Source organism: Rattus norvegicus, chromosome 15, assembly GCF_036323735.1.
Source record: "Rattus norvegicus strain BN/NHsdMcwi chromosome 15, GRCr8, whole genome shotgun sequence".
Lineage (NCBI taxonomy): Eukaryota > Metazoa > Chordata > Mammalia > Rodentia > Muridae > Rattus > Rattus norvegicus.
Window position 1 is genome coordinate 32,948,115 of NC_086033.1, and position 27,292 is coordinate 32,975,406.

At 55.5% G+C, this 27,292-nt stretch overlaps 2 protein-coding genes and 1 long non-coding RNA gene across 16 annotated transcripts; 2 read left to right on the forward strand and 1 right to left on the reverse strand.

Moving 5' to 3' along the window:
* Positions 1-113: 113 nt before the first annotated feature.
* On the forward strand, positions 114-17,715 carry Carmil3 (capping protein regulator and myosin 1 linker 3). 13 transcript variants are annotated; one of them, XM_008770681.4, is made up of 40 exons: positions 114-908; positions 2,511-2,605; positions 2,876-2,926; positions 3,047-3,106; positions 3,190-3,305; positions 3,490-3,587; positions 3,838-3,908; positions 4,011-4,084; positions 4,304-4,379; positions 4,461-4,549; positions 5,071-5,165; positions 5,390-5,476; positions 5,635-5,744; positions 5,881-5,958; positions 6,394-6,470; positions 6,551-6,655; positions 6,747-6,816; positions 7,318-7,399; positions 7,500-7,596; positions 7,742-7,796; positions 7,873-8,045; positions 8,259-8,327; positions 8,522-8,615; positions 8,710-8,808; positions 9,106-9,234; positions 9,397-9,510; positions 9,952-10,127; positions 10,858-10,945; positions 11,067-11,201; positions 11,430-11,493; positions 11,825-12,033; positions 12,535-12,635; positions 13,606-13,921; positions 14,237-14,365; positions 14,803-14,869; positions 14,967-15,056; positions 16,519-16,661; positions 16,796-16,976; positions 17,136-17,255; positions 17,368-17,715. In XM_008770681.4, exons 1-40 carry the CDS (start codon positions 869-871, stop codon positions 17,394-17,396), a joined length of 4,152 nt encoding a protein of 1,383 aa, XP_008768903.1. In that variant the 5' UTR covers positions 114-868; the 3' UTR covers positions 17,397-17,715. The 13 variants fall into 13 exon arrangements, 12 of the variants coding, with proteins under 12 accessions (XP_008768903.1, XP_008768904.1, XP_008768905.1 ...); XM_008770682.4 differs by having other exon boundaries at positions 17,371-17,715; XM_008770683.4 differs by having other exon boundaries at positions 16,802-16,976.
* LOC102552093 (uncharacterized) lies at positions 10,225-20,896 on the reverse strand. Its single transcript, XR_359939.5, has 2 exons — positions 20,607-20,896; positions 10,225-10,786 (listed from the first exon to the last, which is right to left on the reverse strand). It is a non-coding gene; the product is annotated as an uncharacterized LOC102552093 (long non-coding RNA).
* On the forward strand, positions 19,933-26,894 carry Cpne6 (copine 6). 2 transcript variants are annotated; one of them, NM_001191113.2, is made up of 17 exons: positions 20,145-20,237; positions 21,497-21,668; positions 22,030-22,209; positions 22,626-22,700; positions 22,842-22,916; positions 23,056-23,139; positions 23,230-23,319; positions 23,645-23,749; positions 23,969-24,055; positions 24,640-24,699; positions 24,932-25,065; positions 25,137-25,191; positions 25,270-25,321; positions 25,690-25,823; positions 25,958-26,194; positions 26,373-26,548; positions 26,683-26,894. In NM_001191113.2, exons 2-16 carry the CDS (start codon positions 21,501-21,503, stop codon positions 26,508-26,510), a joined length of 1,674 nt encoding a protein of 557 aa, NP_001178042.2. In that variant the 5' UTR covers positions 20,145-20,237; positions 21,497-21,500; the 3' UTR covers positions 26,511-26,548; positions 26,683-26,894. The 2 variants fall into 2 exon arrangements, with proteins under 2 accessions (XP_063130733.1, NP_001178042.2); XM_063274663.1 differs by having other exon boundaries at positions 19,933-20,237; positions 26,373-26,894.
* The last annotated feature ends 398 nt before the right edge of the window (positions 26,895-27,292 follow it).

Here is a 27,292-nt window from a genome sequence, read left to right on the forward strand (position 1 = left end):
TTCATTTATCAACGCGAGGTGCTTAGTGGATCTAAGTCTAGTGTAGAAGTCTAAGCAGTGCTGGATCTCTGGATTCTCCCTAGTCCTCCTCCCTATCTCCCAGGCTTGAGCTAACTGCTCAAGGGTGGTTGTGTCTGCCCGCCTGCTGCGGAGCCGCCTGCCAGCTGTGGGGGAAGGTGGCTCGGGAACTCCCAGGTGCTACTCTTAGCCTCACACCCCCAGGGACGGTGCCAAGGACGCCACGGGGATCCCCGACTAGCGAGCAGAAAAGAACCAACTCCCTCCGGCACATTCGGACAGGTCCTTTAGCAGCATCGCCCTTGATTCAGAGTTGCCTCCAGGGTCAGCAAGGACGAGCTGGACGGTTCCTGAGCTGGAAGGAGTGGGAGGGCGGGGCCAAACAAGCTTGACCCGGGGAGGGGTACCGAAGCACGTAAACAAAGAAATTGAAGAATTCGGCTCCGGGTGGCCGAGGCGTGGGTGGCACGGCAGTAGAAACGCTGCACCCCCGCCCCTGAGATAGCTCGGACACCAGGCGCCGCGCTCTGGGCTTCTCACGAGGTAGCCCGCGGGAGGGGTCCTCGCGAGCGCGCGCGGGGTCTCACGCGGCTCGGCAAGCTCAGCGCGCATGCTCCATTGGCCAACTCTTCGGGAGGGGCGGGAGACCCAGCGCTCAGTAGCCGGGGGGGAGGAGCGCTCGCGCAGCCGCCCCTGAACGGGAGCGGGCTCCGCCGCTACTGCAGCGCTCAGCGCCGGGCCCTGCCGGAGCCGAGACTAGCATGTGCGGCGCCTCTCGGGAGGCGGCGGCGGCGGCGGCGGCGGCGGCGGCTCCTCTGCAGCAGCAACAGCGGCAGCAGCGGCGGCCGCCATGGCCAAGGCCAGCGTGGAGCTCACCCGCGAGCTGCAAGGTACGAGGTTGCCTTCATCTCCGGACTCCCGGTCCGCGAGCATCCAAACCCAGTGCTTTCCTGCGGTACACCCCAGCCCGGCGCCTCCCGCCCCCTCACAGACCCTCGCTCTTAGGCAGTCCCTTCCTCTGTATCTCAGTCCCAGCTTTGCTTTCTGTGGAGCATCCTTCTCTGCCCCACTCGCCTCACCCTATCAGAACCTTCCTGTCCCAGAGCCGCCCGTCCCGCTCTTCGGTGACAGGAGCAGTTTCCCTGGCGCTCTTGGGGGCTGATGCTCTGCGTTCTTGACCCACCCCTCCGCACGGCATCCAGTCTTCCCTCCGGAGAGTCCTAGCTTTCCCCCACCCTCGCCGGGCGGGGCCAGGCGTTGGGAGCTGCCCCTGGTCCTGACTGCTGCTTATCTCAACACCCTCCCTCCTCCCGGCCCCGCCCCGGAACTGGCCCTTGAGAGGCCCCTGAGAGCCCAGCAGCGCCTAGGCCAGTGGGGCATAGGAGGGAGTCAGGGCAGGGGCCTGGACTGAAGCTAAAACCAAAAGCTGGGTTTCTGCGGCTCATTCCCCACAGCCCCCGTCCCAGCCAGCCCCCTTCTCCTTACCCACCACCTACATCACAAGACCTCTCTGGACCAGTGATTCCCAGATGTATCTCCTCTAATTCCCCCTGCCACACACACACACACACACACACACACACACCAGCACTGCCACAACCCTGATCCTGAAAGGCAAGAGCACAGGCTAGCCCATGCAGAAAACAGGACGCTCAAGGGTACTCAGAGCTCTATTGCACTCTGGAGATCTCTGACACCTACACATGCACTTAGAAGCAGTCACGAGATGTTTGTACACACACCTTACAGAAACGGCACCCCCCCACCACATATACATATATGCACACTACAGAGAGAGAGAGAGAGAGAGAGAGAGAGAGAGAGAGAGAGAGAAATTGGTTGGGTCTGTCAGAGATGGATACGGGCTCACTGGAACATTAAATCCTTCTCTCACCCCACCCTCCACACTAGAACTGTCTGGCACTGTTCCCCTTTCATTTGCAAGCCAGCACTCATTCACACTTTCCTGTCCCCACCAATGCCATACTCCAGTTCCCTGGCATCATCAGAAGACAGGCATACAGACATAATAAAAAGCAGATTTTCATACCCCAGACCACCCAGGATACAATCAAGGGACATTCCTATCCCCTACTCCCAAACCTCTATAGGGGGGAGGGAGGGAGGAGGGAGAGAAAGAGAGAGAGAGAGAGAGAGAGAGAGAGAGAGAGAGAGAGAGAGAGACTGTGTATGTGTTGATGGTTACTGTAGTGCATGGGTGGGAAAATCCTTCACACCTTCAGAAGTGTAAGACACATGTTCCCACAGACGGTATCATTCAGCAACCGTCCCCTGACTCGGGGACACCAGGAGCCAGAGTTTCTTCCCTACTTTCCTCCCATAACAAAATCACCCCAAAAGGAGTATCTCTGCCCCATACCTCCCTGTCTAGTACCTATGTGTCTCTATTTCTCCTCTCACCTGTCCCTCTCGGGGGAGTGGAGTCAGGGTGGGAATGAGAGACGTTCTGAGCAGGTCCTACCCATCTGCAGACAGCATCCGGAGGTGCCTGAGCCAGGGGGCTGTGCTCCAGCAGCATCGAGTGAAACTAGAGACAAAACCCAAGAAGTTCGAGGACCGAGTACTGGTGAGAACATTGGCCCTGAGGAGTAAGGGGGGGAGGAGAAGAGAGGAGATGTTCAAGGGAGGTGGGCTAGGGAAACGACTGGGGTAGTGCTGAGGAGAAGAAGCCTAAGGGAGCAGGCAGAACCAGCCTGGGTTGGTGTTCAGGGGCTGAAGGTGGGGCAGGAGCAGGGCAGGGGTGAGGTTATCTTGGAACAGAGCTGAGGAGCTAAAAAAGGACAAAGGCACCATGGCCCCAGAGGCTCCGCTAAACTGTGGATGTTCTACTCTGCAGGCCCTGACTTCCTGGCGCCTCCACCTCTTCCCCCTTAAAGTCCCAGCCAAGGTAAGTCAGGCTCAGAGGGTGGAGGGGGCTTGCCTGGCGTGCTCCCTTCAATCCTAGTGACAGGCCCTCACCAGGAGCTGAGCATCCTACCCACTACCCACCCTCCCCACTCCCCATCAGGTAGAAAGCTCATTCAATGTCCTGGAGATCCGTGCCTTCAACACACTCAGTCAGAACCAGGTGAGTCCCGGGGCCCAGACCACTGCTGGGCCAACTGGAAGGAGGAATGAACGGCTGAGGCCCTGCTGCTCCTTTCCCCTCAGATCCTGGTGGAGACTGAGCGTGGTGTGGTGAGCATGCGGCTGCCGTCAGCTGAGAGTGTGGACCAGGTGACCCGGCATGTGAGCTCTGCCCTCTCCAAGGTCTGCCCTGGCCCTGGGTGAGTGGCAGACAAGGGGTCTCCCAAAGGATTAGACTAAAGGTAGATTTCTCCTTCCTGTTGATCTGGTCTCCTGGAACAAGAATGCTCTCTCTGCTCTTCCCTGGAGGCTCACACACCATAATACAGGAAGAACTGAGAGCCTCTTTCCACCTCTCTCTGGGACGCCTTATTCATATTCCAGGTGTTTGATCCGGCGTGGAAATGCAGACACCCCGGAGGGTCCCCGAGACACATCTCCCAACTCTGAAACATCCACATCGACCACTCACAGTGTGTGTGGTAAGCAGGGGCAGGCGCGAAAGCATGGGTCGTGGAGCACCCCGCCCCAGATCCAGAACCCTCTGTGCGTGGATTCTGCCTGAGGGGTCTTTGCCCGTCCTGAGGACTTCAGGCTCCTGGACCACAAGAGGTTTATGGCACAGAAGGATGCCCAGACATTAACACTGCAATGACCTTGACTGGGCCTTGAAGCCCAAGACTATTTCCCATCCCCCTCACCAACATGGACAGCCCATCTCCTGCCCTACAGGTGGCTTCTCCGAGACCTATGCTGCCCTATGTGACTACAATGGACTCCACTGCCGAGAGGAGGTGCAATGGGTGCGTTGGGCAGGGACTTGGCAGGGAGTAGGTGGGGTCCACAGGGAAGGGACCGAGGGGGGGGATGTTGAAACAAATGTAAGCCATTTCCACCTCTCCAAGGATGTGGACACCATCTACCACGCTGAGGATAACCGAGAGTTCAATCTTTTGGATTTCAGCCACTTAGAGAGCCGGTAAGCAGACGGCAGAAACTTAACCCCCACATTCCCAGACTGGCCTTGCCCTTCTCAGGGTTCCTCTTCTGGTCCTGCCCCTGCTCTGCCCCAGAACTCCAGCCATCCAGCCCACTGCCATCCACCGTCTCACTTTCCCCAGCCCAGCCATCCCATTCTTAGACTCCGTTCTTGACCTGGCCACCAGCTCATCTTTTCTTGCCTGTCCAATATCCCCAGAGATTTGGCCCTTATGGTGGCTGCCCTGGCCTACAACCAGTGGTTCACCAAACTCTACTGCAAAGACCTGAGACTGGTAAGAATGAGGGCTGGAGAGGGGGAGGGGGCAGAGTAGTATTCTTCTTGGCTCTTGATTGCAGGACCCCTCTGTTCCCAGGGCTCAGAAGTGCTAGAACAGGTGCTACATACCCTCAGCAAGTCGGGGAGCCTCGAAGAGCTGGTGCTGGACAATGCTGGGCTTAAGACGTGAGGCCAGGCTCCTCCGTGGGCAGCTGTACCTTCTCCATATAGTGTCAGAGTCATGGAATATCAGTGCATGATATGATATGAGACCCTGGGCTATTTCATCTATCTCCCCCACTTTATAGTGCTTAGACAGGCACAAAACAGGTCAAACAGCCTCAGATCTTAGCCCCTCATGTCCCTGCAACTTACTTTTCTCCCACAACACACATCATGCCCCACCAACTTCCAAGCAGGGTGGGGCTGCTCTGGTCTTAAGACTCTAAATCGAGGCCTTGCCTCAGCACATCCTCTTGGGGTACAGAATGCCCGCAGGTATGGAATGCAGGAGGTAGCCCCACCTTTCAGCTTCCACAGACTCCTGAGTGAAAAACCTCCTTGGTCAGCCCCAAGTTGCTTCTCCACCATGGGGACCTCTAACATTATAGACCGAGGCAGACAGGCACATAGGAAGTGGGGGGGCAGCCAGGGGCTGGAGACTTGGGGCTCAGCTCAGGACAAATCCTTCCTCCCCTTCCCTGAAGGGATTTTGTCCAGAAGCTGGCCGGGGTGTTTGGGGAGAACGGGAGCTGTGTGCTGCATGCGCTCACTCTGTCCCACAACCCCATCGAGGACAAGGGTGAGCCCTAGCCCTGAATCCTATCCCCCACTGCAATGCAGACCCTTATCCCAGCCCAGAGCCCAACCTAGGTCTAAACAGAGTCTTTGCAGACTGAAGATCACCCCAAGCCCAAACACCTCCATCCTTGACCCCAGGCCTACACCCAACTCCAGCCCCTGCCTGACCACACCACCTCACCCCGCAGGCAGCCATTCACCAGCCCACTTTCTCACTCCCCCCAGGTTTTCTCAGTCTGAGCCAGCAGCTCCTGTGCTTTCCCGCCGGCCTCACCAAACTGTGCCTGGCCAAGACTGCTGTTTCCCCTCGAGGTACTCACACCAGGACCCCCAGCCTCTGAGATATTGAGCCCTCACCACACCCTCCCACACCATCCTGGGGAGTGGGAGAGGGAAAGGAATCACGCAGGGGAGTGGGGTGATCTGTATGAGGATGGGGGCCAACCCAGCCCAGTGCCCGCTGTGCTCAGGGCTCCAGGCACTGGGCCAGACCTTCGGGGCCAACCCGGCCTTTGCCAGCTCCCTTCGATACCTGGACCTGAGCAAGAACCCAGGCCTGCTTGCCACAGATGAGGCCAATGTGAGTCCATGGAATGTAGCCTCAAACACCTACAAAAGCATGCTTGGGATTCGGGGCCAGGGGCCACTCTCCCATGGCCCCTGGAAGTAAGGGGATGCTTCCACATGTTCCTCTTCCTCTGTGATTTCTTTCTCAGGCACTCTATAGTTTCTTGGCCCAACCCAACGCCTTGGTACACCTGGACCTTTCAGGGACGGACTGTGCCGTTGACTTGGTGAGGGGTTAGTGGAGGAGGGAGCCAGACAGAAAGGTTTGAGAAAATAGAGAGGGATTCTTCCATCTTGCCCTCCTTCCCTGAACACAGGACAGTGCTAAAGAGTGGCTTTGGGTTCATGCACAGTACACACTGTGTACCATGAAGATCACAAGGTCACGCAGGCTCCACCTAAAAATAGACCCTCACTCCATTCCTGGCACAGGGCTCTGTCCACTAGCAGGAAAGGACATTTCCCCTAACTTGAGAAAGCGCTCCTTGGAGCCGGCAGTGGCCTGTTTTACAAATACAAACACTGCCTGTGAGTCTCTCCATATCCCTCCATACCCTGCAGAAGAGCAAGCTGGAGTTAACCAGCGTTCTCAGTGGAGCCTCAGAGAAGGCCAGGAACAGGATGGGGTCCGAGATCTTAAGAGCCACTGCGTCTTTCCACAGCTTCTGGGCGCTCTACTTCATGGCTGCTGCTCCCACCTCACCTACCTCAACCTGGCTCGAAACAGCTGCTCCCACAGGTGGGGCAACAGGCCCGGGAGGGATAAGTAATCCGTGGGTGGCCACAGCCCTCCCGTACTGACTCCCGGGGTCTCCACAGGAAGGGCCGGGAGGCCCCGCCAGCCTTCAAGCAGTTCTTCAGCAGCGCCTACACCCTGAGCCATGTCAACCTGTCAGCCACAAGGCTGCCCCTGGAGGCCCTCAGGTTGGGTGGGTGAAGAGTTGGAAGATGCCCAGGGGAGCCGTGGAGGTGTTGGGGAGGGGTAAAGGTGGGCCTACTGACCTTCCTACTACAGGGCACTTCTTCAGGGCCTCTCCCTCAACAGTCACCTCAGTGATCTGCACCTGGACCTTAGCAGCTGTGAGGTGAGCCCCGTGTCTCCTATCTCCCCACCACTAGACCAGTGTCCCTCAGTCCAGACTGCCACCCCACTCCACACACACACACACACACACACACACACACACATACACACAGTAGAGAGCAGAAAGAGAGGGAGGGAGAAAGAGAGAGAGAGAGAGAGAGAGAGAGAGAGAGAGAGAGAGAGAGAATAGTTCTCTAGCCTGACCACACCCTTTCCCTCTGAAACTGGCCATCCAAGTTCAGACCCCAGGATCTCTCTGCCCCTAAAGCTTTGGGTGGCTAATACCAGATTCGCCCAGCAGAGGGCAGGAGCAAGCTGTCTATAGAGCAGCGGCTTTTAAGGACGAGGAGACCCCTAGGGGTGGATACAGTGTAGAGAGGTTTACACCCAAGACCTGGTCTGATTTTGAGTCCTTGAGTGACTAGTATGACATCTAAGGATTAAACAGACTCTTCCGTCCACCCGTCCTCCGTCCTCTCACCCCCCCTCTCTGTCCCTGCAGCTCCGCTCAGCAGGAGCCCAGGCCTTGCAGGAGCAGCTGGGGGCTGTCACCTGTATAGGCAGCCTAGACCTGTCTGATAATGGTGAGTATGGTCACTCCTTGAGCATAGGGGTGAAGCCCGGAGGAGACTTCCATTTCCCTTGAGCCTCAAGGCTGGCACTTTCCTGTCGTCTACCGAACAGGGTTTGACTCAGACCTCCTGACGCTGGTGCCTGCACTTGGCAAAAACAAATCCCTCAAACACCTATTCCTGGGGAAGAACTTCAATGTCAAGGCCAAGTGAGCCCTTCCAATGCCCACACCCCTGTCCCATCAGCCATCGGTCAGTCCTCTTGGCTTACTCTATGCCCTCTGGCCACCCTCCTTCTCCTCTAATAGCATGTCCCTGGTCCCCTCCCCTCCTACTCTGACCCGACCCCCACAGGACTTTGGAAGAGATCCTTCATAAGCTGGTCCAGTTGATCCAGGAAGAGGATTGTGTGAGTGGCCAGGCCCAGGAGGGAGCGTTGGGTCGGTGGTGCGGAAGCCGACCCTGACCTCCATTCGCCCACTCAGTCCCTGCAGTCACTCTCGGTGGCAGACTCCAGGCTGAAGCTTCGCACCAGCATCCTCATCAACGCCCTGGGCAGCAACACCTGCCTGGCCAAGGTGGACCTGAGCGGCAACGGCATGGAAGACATCGGGGCCAAGATGCTGTCGAAGGCCCTGCAGATAAATTCTTCCCTCAGGTGAGGCGCGCATCGCCACCCTTCGACCCACATCCCTGACCCGCTGACACATACACATATTTCCCCTGGTGGACTCCATGCCCTCCATTTCCGGAACCGTGTCTGAGTCGGCCTCCTTATCCAAGGAAAGGGGGGGCCTCAAAGAAGGCCGCACCTCTGGTCTCTGCTGGGGAGCCAGAGAGAGAGGTGCCGACTGGTGCTCACCTCCCCCAGAACTATCCTATGGGACCGGAACAATACATCTGCCCTGGGCTTCCTGGACATTGCAAGGGCCCTGGAGAGGTGAGTAGATCAGAGCTCTGTCCTGACACAGGCCCCCAGCCTCCCTGTGCCAGGTCTAGGATTAGACTACCCTCGGTCCATCCCAGTTCCCCTGACCTACAGGATAGGGAAATAATGAGCAAGAAGAGGGTTGGAGGAAGGCCCCCCATCTTGATCTCTTTTCCCACCTAACTCTACATACTGCTGTTTCACAGCAACCACACACTGCGCTTCATGTCCTTCCCCGTGAGCGACATCTCCCAAGCTTACCGCAGCGCCCCTGAGCGCACGGAGGATGTGTGGCAGAAGGTGAAAGGTCATGTTTGAAGCGGGGTGAGACAGCAAGGGGCGGAGAGGCAGCCCACATCCTCAACCCTGATCCTTCCCGCTCCATCATCTCTAGATCCAGTGGTGCCTGGTGAGGAACAACCACTCCCAGACATGCCCTCAGGAGCAAGCCTTCAGGCTACAGCAGGGCCTGGTGACCAGCAGCGCAGAGCAAGTAAACATTTCCCTCCCAGGAGCAAGGGGCAGGCAGGGTACAGATGTGATGTGGATGGGCATCACGTGGTGCCCCAGACTGGACTGAGCAAAAACATAATCTGATGATGGGCCCCAAATACATGCAGGCCGAGGGGTGCAGAGGACCCCAGGGGCTGGCTCAACTAGGTGTTCAGGAAGGGCATTCTGAGGAGAGAAACCGGGCCGTGCTGAGGTATCACCACCACCACTAGAAGTGCGCAGCATGGCCCAAAGGGTCCGACCTGGGACCCCTGACACTCTCGCCACTGTTCTTCAGATGCTGCAGCGGCTATGTGGACGAGTGCAAGAGGAGGTACGGGCCCTGAGACTATGTCCCCTGGAGCCTGTGCAAGATGAGCTGCTGTATGCCCGAGACCTCATCAAGGATGCCAAGAACTCCCGGGCGGTGAGCCCTCCACAGCCCCACCCTTCCCTACGGTCTGGAAAGCCAAGAAGGCTTTCTTGTAGGGCAGGAGTATTTAAGCACTGCCCCACGCATGTGTCCTCCTAGCCTGGGGACCAAGTGGGGCCGGATTCTGACCTCTGAAGAGAACCTCTTCCTTTCCAGCTGTTTCCCAGTCTCTGTGAGCTGGGCCACGTGTTGGCCAATGATGGGCCTGTGCGGCAGAGGCTGGAGTCGGTAGCCAGTGAGGTATCCAAAGCTGTGGACAAGGAGCTTCAGGCAAGTTCTGGGAGGGGAAGGAGGCCATTGGTGGGAGACCAGCACTGACTAAAGCAGAAGTCAGAGCACAGAGGCTGGAGAGCACAAAGGAAATCTATTTCTAACTGGCACTTCCTCGTACTCCCCTGTACCTACAACACCTGTAGCCTTAGAGAATCTTTTTTCTGCTAGCTGAAGCCTTGGATCCTGACCTCCAACATCTTCCTTTCCTGGATTCCGATCTTGGGCTGACCCTCCCCCATCAGGATGGTAGGGTGGAGGGGCACTGATTGAGGCAGAGAACCAGTGACTATCCAAGGCTCTGACACTAACGTCTGTGTGACCTTGTCAGGTCCCTCCGTCTCACCATGGGAACTAGCTAGCTGGGCTAATGACCTCCACTGTGGTGCTAACACTGATCTTTCCCCGCCGGGGATGCGGGCCTTCCTTTCTCCTCATCAGGTGATCCTGGAGTCCATGGTCAGCCTAACACAGGAATTATGCCCCGTGGCCATGCGGGTGGCAGAGGGACACAACAAGATGCTGAGCAACGTGGCGGAACGCGTCACCGTGCCCCGGAACTTCATCCGCGGAGCGCTGCTGGAGCAGGCGGGACAAGACATTCAGAACAAGCTGGAGTGAGAGCGGGGCATGGGCGCAGGAGGCTGGATTTGGCCCAGAGCACTTAGGGAGTTTGGAACTATCAGCCATGAATAATGAATGGAGAGCCTTCCATTACAAGGGATAAATCTTTAACTATTGCAGCCATGCTATTTAGGGTCTGACTGGTCTTTGCCATAGAAATCTGGGGGCCGAAATGGAGTACAGGAGGTCACGGTGGCCCATAGCTAGGTATATTCTCTGGGATATTACAAGTATACCGGGAATCACTTCCCGAAAGCAGAACACAGCCTCCTCAGAGACGCGGATGAGGATGTAAATCAGGAGTATGAATATGCCCCCTTCTGCCTGACCTTCGTTAGCCCCCTTCATTTCGTCTGGATGTAGGCACCACCACTGACTAAAGCGAGGGAGAGTTAGTGTATTGTGAAACGGCCAACCCGAGGCCTACGTAGCACCCAGTCCACCTAGCTCAGTGCTGCTGCTGCTCCTGACCCGGAGCCTCCTTGTTCCTTCTCCTCCTTCAGTTCCTCTTTGCTCGAATACACCTAGGCAGAAACGATCACTGTCTGATCCTGCACGCTTGTAGCGATGTGGGTGTACTGGACCCGAGGCGATGCTAACAGCAGCTGTGCTCTCTGTAGGCAGCCCGGCCAGCTGGTCCATTCTCAGGCGTCTGGGGAAAGAAAGGGTGGAGGCCCAGGGGTCAGGCCATAAGTACCTGAACAGCCCCACCTCTACTTACAGCGAGGTGAAGCTCTCCGTTGTCACCTACTTGACCAACTCCATAGTGGACGAGATCCTGCAGGAGCTGTACCACTCCCACAAGAGCCTGGTAAACATTCTGAGCCCAAGAGGACTCAGGCCTTCCCTCTGCTCTGCACCCTTCCTGTCTCTCCAGGGTCAGGGAAGTGAGCACGTTCCTCAGGGCCCTGTTGATGCCTGTCCTTCCTCAGGCCCGGCACCTGACCCAGCTGAGGACACTGTCGGATCCACCAGGAGGGGCCGGCCCAGGGCAAGATCCATCTTCCCGAGGCAGAGGCAGGAGCCATGACCATGAGGAAACAGATGACGAGCTTGGGACCAACATCGTGAGCCCCAGTCTTCAGTCCTTGCTTTCACCTGAGTCCTCTCCCTGAACCTTCGAGGTTGCTGTCGCCCCTCACTTCTCGGACTCCGCCTCCCTGTGCCCAGCCTCTCCTCCATGCCTGTCCAGACCACACTCTTCCCTCATTCCAGATCCTCAGCCACCTGCGGCAGGGTGGACTCTAAAGAAAAGACTATGAGGGTCTGGTCACCTTTTGTCTCCATTTCTGCAGGACACCATGGCCATCAAAAAGCAGAAACGCTGCCGGAAGATCCGGCCAGTGTCTGCCTTCATCAGTGAGTCAATAGCCTCAGTCTGATGCAGTGGTTCTCAACCCGTGGGTTGTGGCCCTTCCACAAGGGTCCCCTAGGACCATTGGAAAACACACATGTTTACATTATGATTTACAAAAACAGAAAAATAATTATAGTTATGAGGTAGCAATAAAAATAATTTGATGGCTGGGGGTCACCACAACATGAGGAATTGTACTAAATGGTCACAGCATTAGGGAAGTTGAAAACCACTGGTCTAACCTCCTCCACATTATACCCTTTGCCAGGCCCTCCTCGCCTTTTTCTTCTGCCTCTCCATCCCGACCCTCCTTATACACTACTGCACCCACAGGTGGGAGCCCTCAGGACATGGAAAGCCAACTGGGAAGCTTGGGGATCCCTCCTGGCTGGTTCTCAGGACTTGGAAGCAGCCAGCCCACAGCGAGTGGCTCCTGGGAAGGCCTATCTGAGCTACCTACCCATGGCTATAAACTAAGGCACCAAACACAAGGGAGGCCGAGGCCTCCCAGGACTACTCCACCAGGACCCGGTCGGCCCAGTGTAAGTGCCAAAAGCCTTACCAAAGAGCCAGCTCTCCTCAGCAGTGCCAGAGCTGAGGCTCCAAGCTTTAGGGCCCAGACTGGCAAGGGCCACAACACACTTGAAAAGAAGTCTGTCTTGTGTGTGTGTGCGATGGCACAGACATATAGTCCCAGCTACTCAGAAGGCTGGGGCAGGGCAGTGACGTGAGCCCACACATTCACACCCAGCCTGGACAACACAGTGAGACATTCTTCCCTATCTGAAAAAGAAAGGGGGGAGATGGGAAAGAAGGAGGGAAGGAAGGAAAAAGGGCAGGGGGATAAACCTATCTTGCCAGCTAGGGACAGTGACATTTTTATTTGGGTGGTGGATGAAGCCGGGAGCCTGTAGGATTGGGAAATGTTCCGCTGAACTAGTGTCTAAACTTTCCTGAGACCAAGTCCAAAGGGGAAGGCCCTGGAAAGACCTGGGAGGACAGGAGATGGGACATCCTGCACCTGAGTCTCCCCCCCCCATCAGGTGCCAGTACCTGGGCCTCGTCAGGAGAATGGGATGGCCACCCGTCTAGACGAGGGGCTGGAGGACTTCTTCAGCAGAAGGGTCATGGACGAAAGCTCCAGGTATGACACACACTCCACCCCCTAACCCTCTACACACACACACACACACACACACACACATACACACACACACTCCACCCCCTAACCCTCTACACACAAACACACACACACACACACACACACACTCCACCCCCCAACCCTCTACACACACACACACACACACACACACACACACACACACACACACCCAAGCAGGCCACAGGCTCTGTAAGGGCTCCTTTGTCCCCCAGTTTCCAGGGGAGTCTCCCCAACAACAACACCACTGTGCTCACCTTGCACAGTGGTTCTCCACCTTCCTAACGCTGCGACCCTTTAATACGGTTCCTCATGTTGTGGTGACCCCCAAGCATGAAATTATTTTGTTGCTACTTCATAAACTGTAGCTTTGTTACTGTTACAAATCTTAATGTAAATGTCCCACATACAGGTATCTGACATGTGACTCCTGTGAATGGGCCGTTTGCCTCCAAATGAGTTATGGCCCACAAGTTGAGAGCCTGCCCTAGCCAGTCTCTCCTCCTGGCCCACCCTTCCTCTAGCTTCCCAGCCTATGAATCTCCAGACAATGGCTGGAAAATACGGGGCCAGCATCTCCTGCTGGTTGGAGTCTGGGGTTACGGACAGGTCAGGGGTGACAGGCCCCAGATGGGGCAGTAGGAAACCCTGCTCTGTCCCTGTCCTGAAGATTCCCCAGGGACTGTTCGGAAGTCCTGTCACCTGGAGAAGCTGAATGAAGGAATTAGGAGGGGATCTGGGAAAATAGAGTCAATTTGGATTCAAGAGGCCACTGATGGTTTCTGACAGGCACAGTAAGGACAGCATTCGCTGCCCTAGACCTGAGCTACAGTGCAGGGGAGACTAGGTGACAGAGGAGAGCAGGGTGCTTGTAATACCCAGGAAGCACCAGCACCAGCCCCACCCTGAGCCCTGCATGTGGTACTTGTCACTAACCCACCCCAACCCCACCCAGCTACCCCCGGACTCTGAGAACCATGCGGCCAGGCCCCTCAGAGCCACCACTGCCTGCACTCCAGAAGAGGAGGCGGCGAGGCCTGTTTCACTTCCGCCGGCCCCGGAGCTTCAAGGGGGACAGGGGACCAGGGTCCCCCACTGCTGGACTCCTCCTCCCTCCACCCCCACCTCCGCCCCCAACTCAGGAGAGCCCACCCAGTCCAGACCCCCCAAGCCTTGGCAATAACTCATCTCCCTGTTGGAGCCCAGAGGAGGAGAGCAGCCTCCTTCCAGGATTTGGAGGGGCCCGGGGATCTTCCTTCTGCAGGAAGATGGTAAGCAAGCCAGAAGTGCTACCCCACCACCCCTTTTCCTGGACCACACGGGGCCCCACTCCCTGATCCTAACCTAACCTTCATGGGAGAATACTAGGACTTGGGGCTCTGGAGAACATTGGCCATTCAAATTCCCTTCCTCTTCAGAATGGTCCAGAAAATGCTGTGTACAAATGCAGATGTCAGAAGGATTCCCCCTAAGTGTGGGCAGGGCTTCCCCTAGAACTTGGGTCTCCCTGAGGCCTCAGACCTCCCCACAGCCCCCCCTATTGCCTAGAAAGCCTCCCATGCCTTTAACAAGAGATTGTGTCCTAGGGCACAGAGAGGTTGGAGGCAGGAGACGGGGCCCCAGCCCCTGGGACAGCGCAGCCACCAAGGGTGCACGGCGTTGCCCTTCCTGGCTTGGGAAGAACCAAAGGTTGGAGCTTTGATGGAAAACGAGAGGTGAGGGGGGCCTGGAGTGGCAAGTGTAAGGTCCTGTGGGTTCATCTCACTTCCCCTGTCCCTGATCAGGGGACAAAGCAAATGTCTTTGCACATTGTTGACATGGAATCCAGGGCCTATTTGACTTTTATTTAAGTCAGTTCGCCTTTTCCAATTTAGTCTGGACCTATTCATTCTCATCTTTAAAATGACAGGCACTTTAAGGATTCATTTTTCTTCTAAAACACCTAACTATTAAGCTGGCAGTTCCTTCCCTGGTGTAAACTTTCTTATACTCCCAAGGTAATACAGGCGCTACTCTTTGGAAACAAAATCTAACTAAGTATCTAGGGACTAGGAACCTGAGACTGACAGGAGGCTCTAAGGGAGCTGGTTGTCGGCAGCTGTCCCTCTGTGAAGGAGATCTTTCTCACAACCTGACTCAGCTGTGCTTTCAGGGCACCGACCCAGACCAGGAGGACAGCACCCAGGCTTGGCAGAAACGGCGCTCTTCGGATGATGCAGGTGAGGTGGCCACGCTCACTCCTTTAGCCCATCGATACCTCCTGATTTCCCCATCTCTTTCCCCCTTCTACTTCCCATCCTCTTCCCCCAACTCCAGGGCCTGGAGCCTGGAAGCCACCACCACCCCCACAAAGCTCCAAGCCAAGCTTCAGCGCCATGCGCCGAGCAGAGGCCACGTGGCACATAGGTACGCAAAGGCCCTTTCTTGGCCAACAGCGCCGATAGCTCGAAAGGATAAATGCCATGCACGGTCCCCTGCACTGGGGAATGCTCAGCCAAGGGGAGGTAGTGGGAAGTCAACGATGTGGATGTGTCTAAATATACATCCAAAAAAATGACAAACAACTTAATCCAAATCTAGGCTCTGCCGAGCACAAGTGGTTTCCCCAGTGTTAGGGAGACAAGAGAAGTGTTTTGTGGATGGTTCTGAAGAATTCTCTGAGACAGGTGGTACCCCTAGTCACTGCCAGCACAGAGATGCCCTATAAAGCGATGCAGCTATGAAGAAGGCCTTGCCTTTACTGTAAAAGGGGGCGAGGCCAGCTGCCAGCAAATATCAGCTGGGTCAGGCCCTCTTCAAACACTGCGGCTCTGCGTATAACCCTGCGCTCATAGTTCTCAGAAAACTGTCCCGATGAATCAGCATGGGCTCTGTCTTGGAGATCAGAGTCTTAAGTCCCACTCAGCCACCTGTGACCCTAAGCCAGTCACTTACTTCCTACCTTATGATTGGGTGGGGAACGGAAGGGAATTATTCTAAAGGTCACATTTCCCCCCTTCTGGGTTCGGAGGACCTTCAGCCTAAAGAAACCACTAAAGAAACGCTAGACAGCCCAGCATCGACACAAGTTCCCAAAGACCCCAGGATATGGCTCCTGGCAGCATCAAATCTCCCTGGAGACCCAGAATCTCACCAATTCTTACTCCTAGGCCAGGGCCTAGCAGGCAGGTCTGGTTTACTCCCTGCTGTAAGCCCCCTAGCGCCCCCACCCCCCCACCCCCACTCCATTCCTTTCTGTCTTTTTCCCTCCCTGTCCTGTAGTGGCCAGTGAAAACCTTACCAGATCCACTCCATTCTCTAAGGCCAGCCAAGACTGGGGGCTGCTTTCCTGGTTTTCTGTCCCTGGCCCAGACTAGATGTAGTATCCAAAGTGGGACTTCATCTTTCATTTAGTAAACCATGAGAGCCAGGTACTGTACTATGCACTGAGGCACAGACATAGGACATGACAGGTCCTATTCCTCTTTTGTGCTCCTGTGGCTTAAAGTCGCAGGGAAGCGTGATAAAGCACCTCTCCCTAAGGCTCCCACTGTCTAAATAGACTTGCAGGCAGTGCTGAAAAATTCCAGGCTGCAGCCTTGACAGGGCCCTAGGGCACTGCAGCCCTGACCAGACTGTTGGGCCTGTGAACCCAGGAGGCCTTTGATCCTGACTCTGCTCCAGCAGGAAAAAGACTGAGTCCTGCCAGGCCCAGGTGATGGCTTCAGGGCAGATCTGGGAAACAGCAGCTAGGACAGCTAGGATGTGTGGGGATAAAGTAGACAGCACAGATGCTGGAGCAAATGAGTTTGGATGGGGAGAGTCCTGGCCTTGCAGGGCATCATGGGAAAAGTAAGAGGAGGGCTCTGAACAAATGCTATTTCTGTAGCTTCTCCTGTCTGCTACCCCCCAGCTGAGGAGAGTGCCCCCAACCACAGCTGCCAAAGCCCTAGCCCAGCTTCCCAGGATGGAGAAGAGGAAAAGGACGGAGCTTTATTCCCAGAGAGAATGGTCCCAGCTCGGAATGCCAAGGTGAAATCCAGAAGAAGGACAGGGAGGGTGTTCTGAAGGGGCAAAGATACTGAAAGACCTAGGAATGGTGGGTGGGGACAGTCCTTTGAAAGAGTCAGAAACTGACTGACCCAACATCTTCCCTACTCTGCTAGCTACAGGAGCCCCCCATAGGTCCACGTCCCCCTAAGCCAGTGGCTGTGCCCAGGGGCCGTAGGGCCCCCCAGGTGCCAGGAGGCAGAGAAGAGGCTGAGAGCAGCAGTGCTGCCCCAGGAGCCAACAAGCCCTGGCTGAGACTGGGCTCACAGCAAGACCAAGAGGAGCCAGAAGGACAAGGTCAGCCACCTTCCTGAGTGAGGTTTGGGAGAACCCTGGGGGCTTTGGTGCCCACATCAGATTCCCTTGTGGACCTTAGGACAGGGAAAAACAACAGCCAGGAGTTGAAGCTTGCATGAGCACCCAATTCATGAACCCCTTTGCTATGACTAATTTCAGTACCCTCTGACCTGGGCCGTCGAACAGCTCCCCTGAAACCCAAGAGAACTCGGCGAGCACAGTCCTGTGACAAACTGGAACCTGATAGAAGACGGCCACCTGACCCTGCAGGTGTCTGTGGTGAGACAGGTCCCCTCCCTACTGATCTGTCAAACATGGCCTCTTAGAGCCCCAACATTGGACGGCTGGCTCTCTTTGCCCAGCAAACAGGGTTCCCTGAATTTGTCCTCAGCAGGAACCAGTGAACCAGGAACAGACTGACAGCTGCTGAACGCCCTCCCCAGCCTTCCTCGACATGTGCCTCATAAGGACTCAGGCCCCACCCACCCCTGCTCGCCCATCCCTTGCCAGCCCTTGTCCTACAGGGCAGCACCACTAAGAAGGCATGGGGGAGCAGGAGTGGGGACTGGAAGGGAGGGAGTGACCTGAAGCAGGGAAGCTGTCACACCTGCCTGGAGCTTCCTCCACAGAGAGCTTTGGGCAGAGGCTGTCTCTTCCCTGGGGGGAGGGTGAACCTCCGCCCCTTTATGCCCAGGGGCTCTCTCCCCACTTGTATAGAATTAAAAAGAAAATCACTGTCTGCCTCTGGTCTCTGCTGTTCAGCCCTTGCTCCCACCTCACCCCCTTCCCATGAGCCCCTGGGGTTTGGCCACAGTTGGGGAAAGTAGAGAACAGCTCACGCATCTGAATCTGGGGTTCCGAGAGAAGATGGAATAGCAGAACTGCTGACAAAGAATGACAGGTCACGGGTTACTGCAGAATCAAGGCTGTCGAAGAGGCGAATGTGACGGGAAAACACAGTGGTTTTCTGGCTTTGGGGGATGGTGATAGGATTAGAAGACTCCAGTCATTGCACCAGGGAAGCCTGTGTGCACACGTGTGTCCATGTGTATACCTGCGTCCACACATATGTTCACTGACATATTAAATGCTGTATATTATCCTCTGGGTACCCTTTTCAACATTTTGTGTTCTGTATATGTATGTGAGCACATGTGTCACAGCACGCATGTGGAGGTCAGAAGACAACTTGTGGGAGTCAGTTCTCTCTGTCTACCATGTGGGTCCCCAGGATCAAACTCAGTCTCTCAGGCTTAGTAGCAGTCACTTCCTTTTCCTACTGAGATATCTCCATGGCCCATGGCTCTCCTTTTAGATATAGATATAGATATATGTGTGTGTGTATGTATATGTGTGTGTATGTATGTATGTATGTATGTATGTATGTATGTATGTATGTTTTCCCTGAATGTGTATGTATGCATCCCTGGTCTCTGTGGAGGCTAAACGAGGGCGTCAAATCATCTAGAACTGAGGTTACAGATGGTTGTGAGGCACCGTTTTCACCGTGTTGTAAATCCAACCCTGCAAGGGCAACAAGTGCTCTAAACCCCCGAGCCATCTCTGCAGCCCCTTGTGGCTATTACTTTTTAAAACCCTTTCCTTTTATTTTACATGTATGGGTATTGTGCCTGTATATACGTCTGGGCATGCAGTGCCCACAGAGACAAAAAGAGGTCATCGGCTCCCCTCGGACTGGAGTTACAAGTGGTTGTGAGCAGCCATGTGGGCGGTGGGAATTGATCCCAGGTTCTGGAAGAACAACCAGCCCTCTCACCTGCTGAGCCCTCTCTCCAGCCCTGCCTGTGGAGACTCCTCATAATCAAAAGTCTCAACAATGGAGTAGCTTATACAGAACAGGTCTCTACAACATGAAAAGAAAATACGATGTTTATGTTAACCGTTTCTGGTATGGCCTAACGAATACGATCTTAAAAGTCAGGGGCTCCCTCCAAGCCTCTTCCGACATCCTGGATGCCTTCCTCGGTGTTCCAGATTGAACCTTTATCCGCTCGCTATGCCTCCCATTCACCCTGAGCCTAATGCCGAGTGTCATACTTAACAGCATTCACATTATCCAATCTCTGTGTAGGTCCTTCTACTTCCTATGTCTCTGCCTCCTCAGGGACAGGAGCTGCCCTGACTAGCCCCAGTGCCTGGCCCAGTAGTATTAACTACTACTCGGGAGGTAGTTAATAAATCGTTTCTACCTTAGTAGATAAGCAGTTTAAGGTTCAGGGATGGAAGGCATTCCTGTGAACACATTCAAGTACTCACCCAATCACCACGCCCGAATGTCTCCCTGGTGGCGTTAGCAGTCCAGAAACTTCTCAGTTCCCCTGGCCTCACTGAGAATGACTAACTTCTATTTCCTCAAGCTTTGTGCCTGGCCCAACCCCTCCCACAAAGATGTGGCCATAAGGGTTGGATTGGGGGGGACCATTGGGTCAATCATGGCGATGTCCGGTCAATACGCGGGCTATATGCCTAGCATGGCCATCGTGTTCATGTTCCCCGTTTCCCTACAGAAGTGTAGCTCGGAAGCTGGATGTCACTTTGGTGAGGTTCGGCACGATGGTTTCTGAGGAGTGTACAGATATCCTCAACATTCTGTTGTACCCCAGGTTAGTGAGAGTAGGTGTCTGTGTGGATATCACAAGTACAGCCTAGTGTTCTTTTCTGTGTAGCTACAAATATCCTTAACAAGTGTAGTGCTGTAAAGTGCTGTGAGAACGTTTCCCAGTGTGCAGCAGTGGGGCTATAACTGTCATGGTGTCACCGTGAGTTTACGTACTGGCGCCTGCAAGTGTCAAGATATGTGTGAGTCTGTGAGTCGTGGGTGCCGCGTGTGGCATCCTTCCTCCGTGTGTGTGTGTGTGTGTGTGTGTGTGTGTGTGTGTGTGTGTGTGTATACCACTGCAATGTGCGTGTGTTTCTATGATGCTGTGTGTGGGTGTGATGGGAAGGAGATGTGTGTCACTGTGTCTGCAGGGGGTCCTGCCTTGGGCCTGCCCCCAGCCCGCCCTCCTCCCTGGTTCTGTGGCTCCCTCCCAGGCAGTGTCCCTGCCCCTCCCCTCTCCTCCCTCCCAACCAGTCTGTGCAGGGGGGGGAGCTGGTGCTGCGGCCCCCCTCCTCCCATCCAGGCCCCATAAATAGCAGCAGAGCGGAGCGGGAGCTGGCGCCAGCGGCTGGAGCAGCGAGGAAGTCAGGGGCCGGGCTGGAGACGAGAGAGGAGAGAAGAGACCCCCACTAAGAGCCCAGGTGAGCCCACCCATCCTTCCTAACCCAGCCTGAGTCCTGCCTTCCCTGGCCCAGTCTCCATAACAACATCTCCTCTAGCTCTCAGAGAAGTCAGCAGCCAACCGGACCGGGTCCCCGCTCCGCCACACGCCCCTGCCTTCCTCATGGGCTCCCTGTGGACTGAGACTCGTAGCTGGAAGGCACTGAGAGCCCCAGCCCAGACCCTCCCTCACATTTCTATAAAGCTATATCATCATCATCGGGAGGCTGGTAACAAGCCAGGGAACAGTCCCGGTCCTGACAGAGACACAGGACTGTCACACCCTCCTGGAGATGGACGCAGGACAGAGGGGGACAGACAGAGGGTGGGGCACACCAGTGGACACTCACTCAGGAAGCATGGCATGGATCAGATAGCTTCACCCTGAGGTCTGGACAGGCACAGAGAGAATGGCTGTCCAGCCATGAACTCGGGCCGGCGTACCCCTGTCTGCTGCTGCCTGAGGCTTGGTGACTCTGCTGGGGGAGGGTGCTGTGCATGCATCCCACAGGCAGCATGGTGGGGGCCATGGCTCCCCCAAAACCCTGTCGCTAAGAGACAGTGCCTGTGTTGCCAAGAAGTGTGAGAACAGGGGAAGTGGGAAGGACAGCAAGCTTGTCAAACCCCTGAGGAGCTTACGACAGAGCCCTAGTCCTAACTGTGTCTCCAAGCCCACCACGGCACTCTCCCATCAGCCAACCAGACAGTGAGTAGGGGGTTCTAAGACAACAGGACAGTTTTGCACAGACCCTTCCACTGCCGACCTGTCTCCTCCTGTCCACTGCAGACTCCTTCCCTGAGACCCACCCTCTTCAGACCTCCGGGGGCATCTCCACCCTCTTCCCCACCCCTTTGCCCCAGTTCAGTTCCCTGGTGCCAAGACTGAGTGCAGCGCTGGCTCATATACCAGTCGGGAAGTAGCAGAAGGTGCTGAGACAGCAGTAAGCGGAAATCAATCGATGGCCTAGGAGCCGAGACTGCCAGGAACCCACTTCTATCCCAACCCTCCAGTCTTTTCCAGCCTCATCCATGACACCTAGGCTGGCAGAGTGACAGAGACACGAGACTCTGGACTCCTGTTCTTTGCTGCTTAGATTGCCAAGGAAATCAAACATGGCAGGAGAAGTAGGTTACCGTTAGGACCCCAGGGCCTCAGGAAGAAGAGCAGCAGGCAGGTCCAGAACCTCCAAGAGACAAACTCTTCCTTTCTGTGTCCAGACTGTTTGTTCTTTCCCCACAGTGCCATGTCAGACCCAGAGATGGGATGGGTGCCTGAGCCCCCAGCCATGACCCTCGGAGCCTCTCGAGTAGAGCTGCGGGTGTCCTGCCACGGCCTCCTGGACCGGGACACCCTCACGAAGCCGCATCCATGTGTGCTACTCAAACTCTATTCTGATGAGCAGTGGGTGGAGGTGAGGGCACCATGGTGGGGTTTTCCTTGACTAACCTTCATTAAACCTGAGGAGGAAGGAGGGTTAGTGAGAGCAAGGCAAGCCTCCCGGGGAATGTGAGGATTCCAAAGAACCTTTTCTACCTGTGTGGATAACCTCGAACATCAACACGCCATCATTGTGATAAGCCCAAACTGTTTTAGCCAGAAGTTCACAGACTCCTAGAGGGCCAGCAGTACCCCAAATTCGGAAGTCAGTTAAGAAAGAAAGAAACTAATTGCTAGGGACTAAGGAATCCTAGGAGAGCTCAGGCACCAAGGGAAGTACAGGACAGGGACAAGTGGCCTCAGTTCCCAGAGGGTCCTTATCCCTCCCACTGCAGGTGGAACGCACAGAGGTTCTTCGCTCCTGTTCAAGCCCCGTCTTCTCCCGGGTGCTGGCCATTGAATACTTTTTTGAAGAGAAGCAGCCTTTGCAATTCCACGTGTTCGATGCTGAGGATGGAGCCACCAGCCCCAGCAGCGACACCTTCCTCGGGTCCACAGAGTGCACACTGGGCCAGGTCTGCATTCCAGCTCAGTCCCTACATCGTCTAGCTGGCCAACAGCAAGCATCTGCCTCCAGAGCCAAACTAAGAGGAAGGAGCTCTTTCTGAGCCTGGATCCCTCCCTTCCATCCATGGGACGTGTACCCTAGGACAAGATACTTAGCCTACTTTCCCCCTCTGAAGAGGGGGGCAGGTGTATTCCTTTCGTTGTTACTGTCCTTGTTGTATTTGGTGCTGGGGATTGAGTTCATGGCTAAGCAGGAATTCTGCCACTGAACTACACTCCCCTCTCTAGCACTCCTCACTTCAGGCTGCTATAGAAATTGAATCCACCCTAACCCAATCATAGGGCCAACCTTCTGGACACGTATATCCTTGGCCGGGGCAGATGCATGCATTACAGACAGACTCCTCTCTACCTCTGTCTTTAGATCGTGTCACAAACCAAGGTTACTAAACCGTTGCTGCTGAAGAATGGGAAGACGGCGGGCAAGTCCACTATCACGGTAAGCAAAGTCACTCTTGGGCCAAGGGTCAGTGTCCCCGTATGGACATCCATTGTGATACTGTGCTCATGACAAGCTTCATTTATGGGAAGCATATATGGCGGGGGCAGGGGGATTCGTAATCCTGTGTCCCTTTTACAGATCGTGGCTGAGGAGGTATCCGGTACCAACGACTATGTACAACTTACCTTCAGAGCCCACAAGCTGGATAACAAGGTGGGAACCCCAGAGTCCACACCACCCACTAAAGAGCCATAGGCTTCCCGCCACAGACAGACCCCAGAGCCCCAGGCCAGTTCTCCTCTCCGTGTAAGATCGCGCCAGACTCACAAGCCCCTTCCCCTCGCCTCTCCAGGATCTGTTCAGCAAGTCTGACCCCTTCATGGAGATCTATAAGACCAATGGAGACCAGAGTGACCAACTGGTCTGGAGGACTGAGGTGGGTGCACGGGGATATGGGGTAAAAGATGAACAGATTACAGTAAGAACTCTAGACATGTGGTGACAAGGTCCCTGGTGCCTCTCAAAGGTGGTGAAAAACAATTTGAACCCCAGCTGGGAGCCATTCCGCCTGTCCTTGCATTCTCTGTGCAGCTGTGACATCCACAGGCCGCTCAAGGTAAAGCCGCTTGGAGCATCAAGTCTGCTCTGGGAGACCTTCCCCGGAGTACAGCAAGCCCCCTCCCTCTCCCTCGTGTGATAAATACTCGTCTCTGTGGGATAAATAGCAGCTCTATGTTGTTTCCCACAGAGGTACCTTCCTCTGGGGCGGAACCCTCTACCAGATCGAGCTAGAGAGTAAGGCTTAGCAGGTGACGTCTGTGTAGCTTAGGGACTTCTACAGAAACCTAGACACCGTGAGGCCCCTACTGCCCTGTCAGACCCCTCAGAAACACTACAGAGAGCGTGGCTGACCCTGGCCTGTGCCCTGCCTCTCCCTTCAGTTCCTGGTATATGACTATGATTCGAGTGGAAAGCACGATTTCATCGGCGAGTTCACCAGCACATTCCAGGAAATGCAGGAAGGGACCGCAAACCCCGGGCAGGAGGTGACAGAGACCCCATCCTAGCCCCAGGACCCCGGGGGAAATCCTGAGGGGGGTGGCCAACCACCTCACTCTAGGTGACTGGAGATAGAAAGGGTGAAAAGTGCCCAGGCTTGGCAGAAGGACGGGGTCATGAGGCTCTTCCCCTGGGAGCATCAGCAGGGAGGGGTGAGAAGGTCTATTTGATGGACGTCTGACTCTGTGCTGGGTGGGGGTGTCTAGATGCAGTGGGACTGTATCAACCCCAAGTACCGAGACAAGAAGAAGAATTACAAGAGCTCAGGCACGGTCGTGCTGGCCCAGTGCACCGTAAGTCACAATTCACAGTTCAGGTGTCCTCTGCCCCTGCACTGCCTCAACCTCAGCTTCTTGCTTGCTTGCTTTTTAATTTTTAAAAATTTATATTTATGAATGGGGGTGCACTTGGGAGGACCCAGTGCCACAGAGCACATGTGGAGGTCAGAGAACGACTTTTGGGAGTCAGTCCTCTCCTTCCACCGTATTGGTTCCAGGGATCAAACCCAGGCTTCAGGCTTGGCAGCAAGCACCTTTACCCACCGAGCCATTTCTCCAGCCATTTACTTTTTTACGTGGGGGGGGGGGTCCATCTGTCCGTCCATCCTCTCTTGCTTTACTGTGTTATTTTTTTTTTCCGGAGCTGGGGACTGAACCCAGGGCCTTGCGCTCGATAGGCAAGCGCTCTACCGTTGAGCTAAATCCCCAACCCCTCCTCTCTTGCTTTAAAGACCTGCTCTGGGAATTGTGAACCCTTGTTCCATCCCTTCCCCAAGCAGCAACCTTTAAAACTCTCCCCTTTCCCCGCCCAAGCCTTGCCAAAGCTCCCACCTGAAAGCACCCTCTCACCGGCCTCATTATCTTCTCCCGTCTGCCAGGTGGAAAAAGTACATACCTTCCTGGATTATATCATGGGAGGCTGCCAGATCAGCTTCACGGTAAAGACCCCGGGGGGACGGCCCAAGAAAATGGGGCGGGGCTAAGTCCTTGCTAAAGTCCTTGCAAATGGAAGGAAGCCGGAGTCTCACTTCTCTTAACCGGCACCCCATGTACTTTGCATCCAACACCCTACTCCACTCTGAGGCTGCCCTTTCAACAACCTCTGTCTCTGGCCTAGCCTGCCTGCTGGTTCTTATGGCTGCAGCAGGTCCGGTCCCTACCTTCCCTCAGGTGGCTATCGACTTCACAGCCTCCAATGGGGACCCAAGGAGCAGCCAATCCCTGCACTGCCTCAGCCCCCGACAGCCCAACCACTACCTGCAGGCCTTGCGCACAGTGGGAGGCATCTGCCAGGACTATGACAGGTAACGTGGTGAGGGTAGGGTCAGGAAGGGAGGCCTTGCACTGGGAGGCCACAGCCTTTTCTCCTCTCCAGTGATAAGCGGTTCCCAGCTTTTGGCTTCGGAGCTCGAATCCCCCCAAACTTTGAGGTAGGCTGGGTACAAGAGAAAGGAGGCCTGCAGGGGAGATGTGGAGGACACCCCTTTACCGTTCCCTTACTCTGACAGGTCTCCCACGACTTTGCTATCAACTTTGACCCAGAAAATCCTGAATGTGAAGGTAAGCTGGGAGAGTCCCACCAACCCGCACCACCACAGAGGCTGGACTTCTCAACAGTACCACAGGTTCTGCTCCATTCACTCAGCTCCCTGACCTGTCCCTCCTCCCATCCAAAACTGTCTTCATTTGGAAAGAGTTCCAGCCCTGTGACCCAGCATCCATCTGTCCACTTACTTCTCCCAACCCCAGGGACCATCTCTCTCTCTCTCTCTCTCTCTCTCTCTCTCTCTCTCTCTCTCTCTCTTCTCTCTCTCTCTCTCTCTCTCTGCTAAGTGAGAGCTGGGAGCTATCAAGCCTAGAACAGAAATTACCATTCTGCTGTGTCTGGAGTGCTCTCTGCCAGCTTCATCACTTTTCTGTGCCCACAGAGATCTCAGGGGTCATAGCCTCCTACCGCCGCTGCTTGCCCCAGATCCAGCTCTATGGTCCTACCAACGTGGCCCCCATCATCAACCGTGTGGCTGAACCAGCCCAGCGGGAGCAGAGCACTGGCCAAGCCACGGTGAGGAAACACAGACAGCCAGGGGCCACCCTGTGTGTCTTCAGATAGCTCCAGGGTCAGGACCTGGGTTCGGAAAGATTGCCAATGCTCCTTCACGCAGAAGCAACCCATGTTCCCCCTCTGCTTGTCCTCAGAAGTATTCGGTTCTGCTGGTGCTCACTGACGGTGTGGTGAGTGACATGGCCGAGACCCGAACAGCCATTGTGCGAGCCTCGCGCCTGCCCATGTCCATCATCATCGTGGGTGTGGGCAATGCTGACTTCTCTGACATGCGGCTACTGGACGGAGACGATGGTCCCCTGCGTTGCCCAAAGGGGGTGCCTGCAGCCCGTGACATCGTCCAGTTTGTGCCCTTCAGGGACTTCAAGGATGTGAGTATTCCGTAGTCTCTCCCAGAGCTTCTCAACAACTCGTGGCTCCCAAATCTGTCTTTGTCATCGTCTGCGTCTCATCCAAAGGTCACTGGAATCCAGCATGCCTGAAGTCTCACTGCCTGCTCACTTGACCCAGATGACCCCATTCTCCTAACCAATCTCCTTTCCTTCCCAGGCTGCCCCCTCAGCGCTAGCTAAGTGTGTCCTGGCAGAGGTGCCACGGCAGGTGGTAGAGTACTATGCCAGCCAAGGAATCAGCCCAGGGGCTCCCAGGCCCTCCACGCCAGCCGTGACTCCCAGCCCCAGCCCATGACTACCTCTCGACATAACCAACACCCCCTCAGTCTCTCAGTGAGTTCTGGGAGACTAAAGGGCCGGACACAAAAGGGGTTCAAAACAGAGCTTCTGAATAACCCATCTTGGCAGGTGTAATGTTGTTGTTGTTACTGCTGCTGTTGTTGTTCCTACTTTCCTACTCCTCTCAGGTGCCTGTGCTGACCCTTGTGATTCCAATGACCAGTGTCTCTGCCTTTTGGACCAGCGGTGCCCTGCGGGTCCTGGAAGTGAGTGGTGGGCCCTGTTCCCATCTCTCCAAGCCCGATATCCCTCAACTCTAAGGACCCTCAACAACTTCCTCCAGTGATTGTGACTCTATGGATGTAAATAAAGGGAACCCCCCCAAGTGCTCCAGCCTCTACCCATCATGCCTCAGATGTCCTTTGGACAGTCCATCACTCCCACATACACCATAGAAAATGGGGGGCCAACCTCTTTCCAGATCTGAGCCACACCTCCCCAGCAGGCTGTTGTCTCTGCAGCCTCACCCCAACTGTGTGCCAGTGGATCCGGGGCCCTACCCTCACCTCCCCAGCCCAGGGGGTCTAAACACCATGTGTGTTGATAGCAGGAGATGGGGGAGGGTAATGAGGGGCTGTCAGGCTGATGCTTTCTTAGAGCTGTCTCCAGAGAGGCCCCGCTGAGTATCCCAGGGGCTGAACCCCAGCCCCCACACAGCTGTGGGGCAGGCCACGAAGAGACTGTGGGGAAGCGAAGGGGTGCAACAGATCTACTGGTGAATTAGGAGCACAGAGAGGG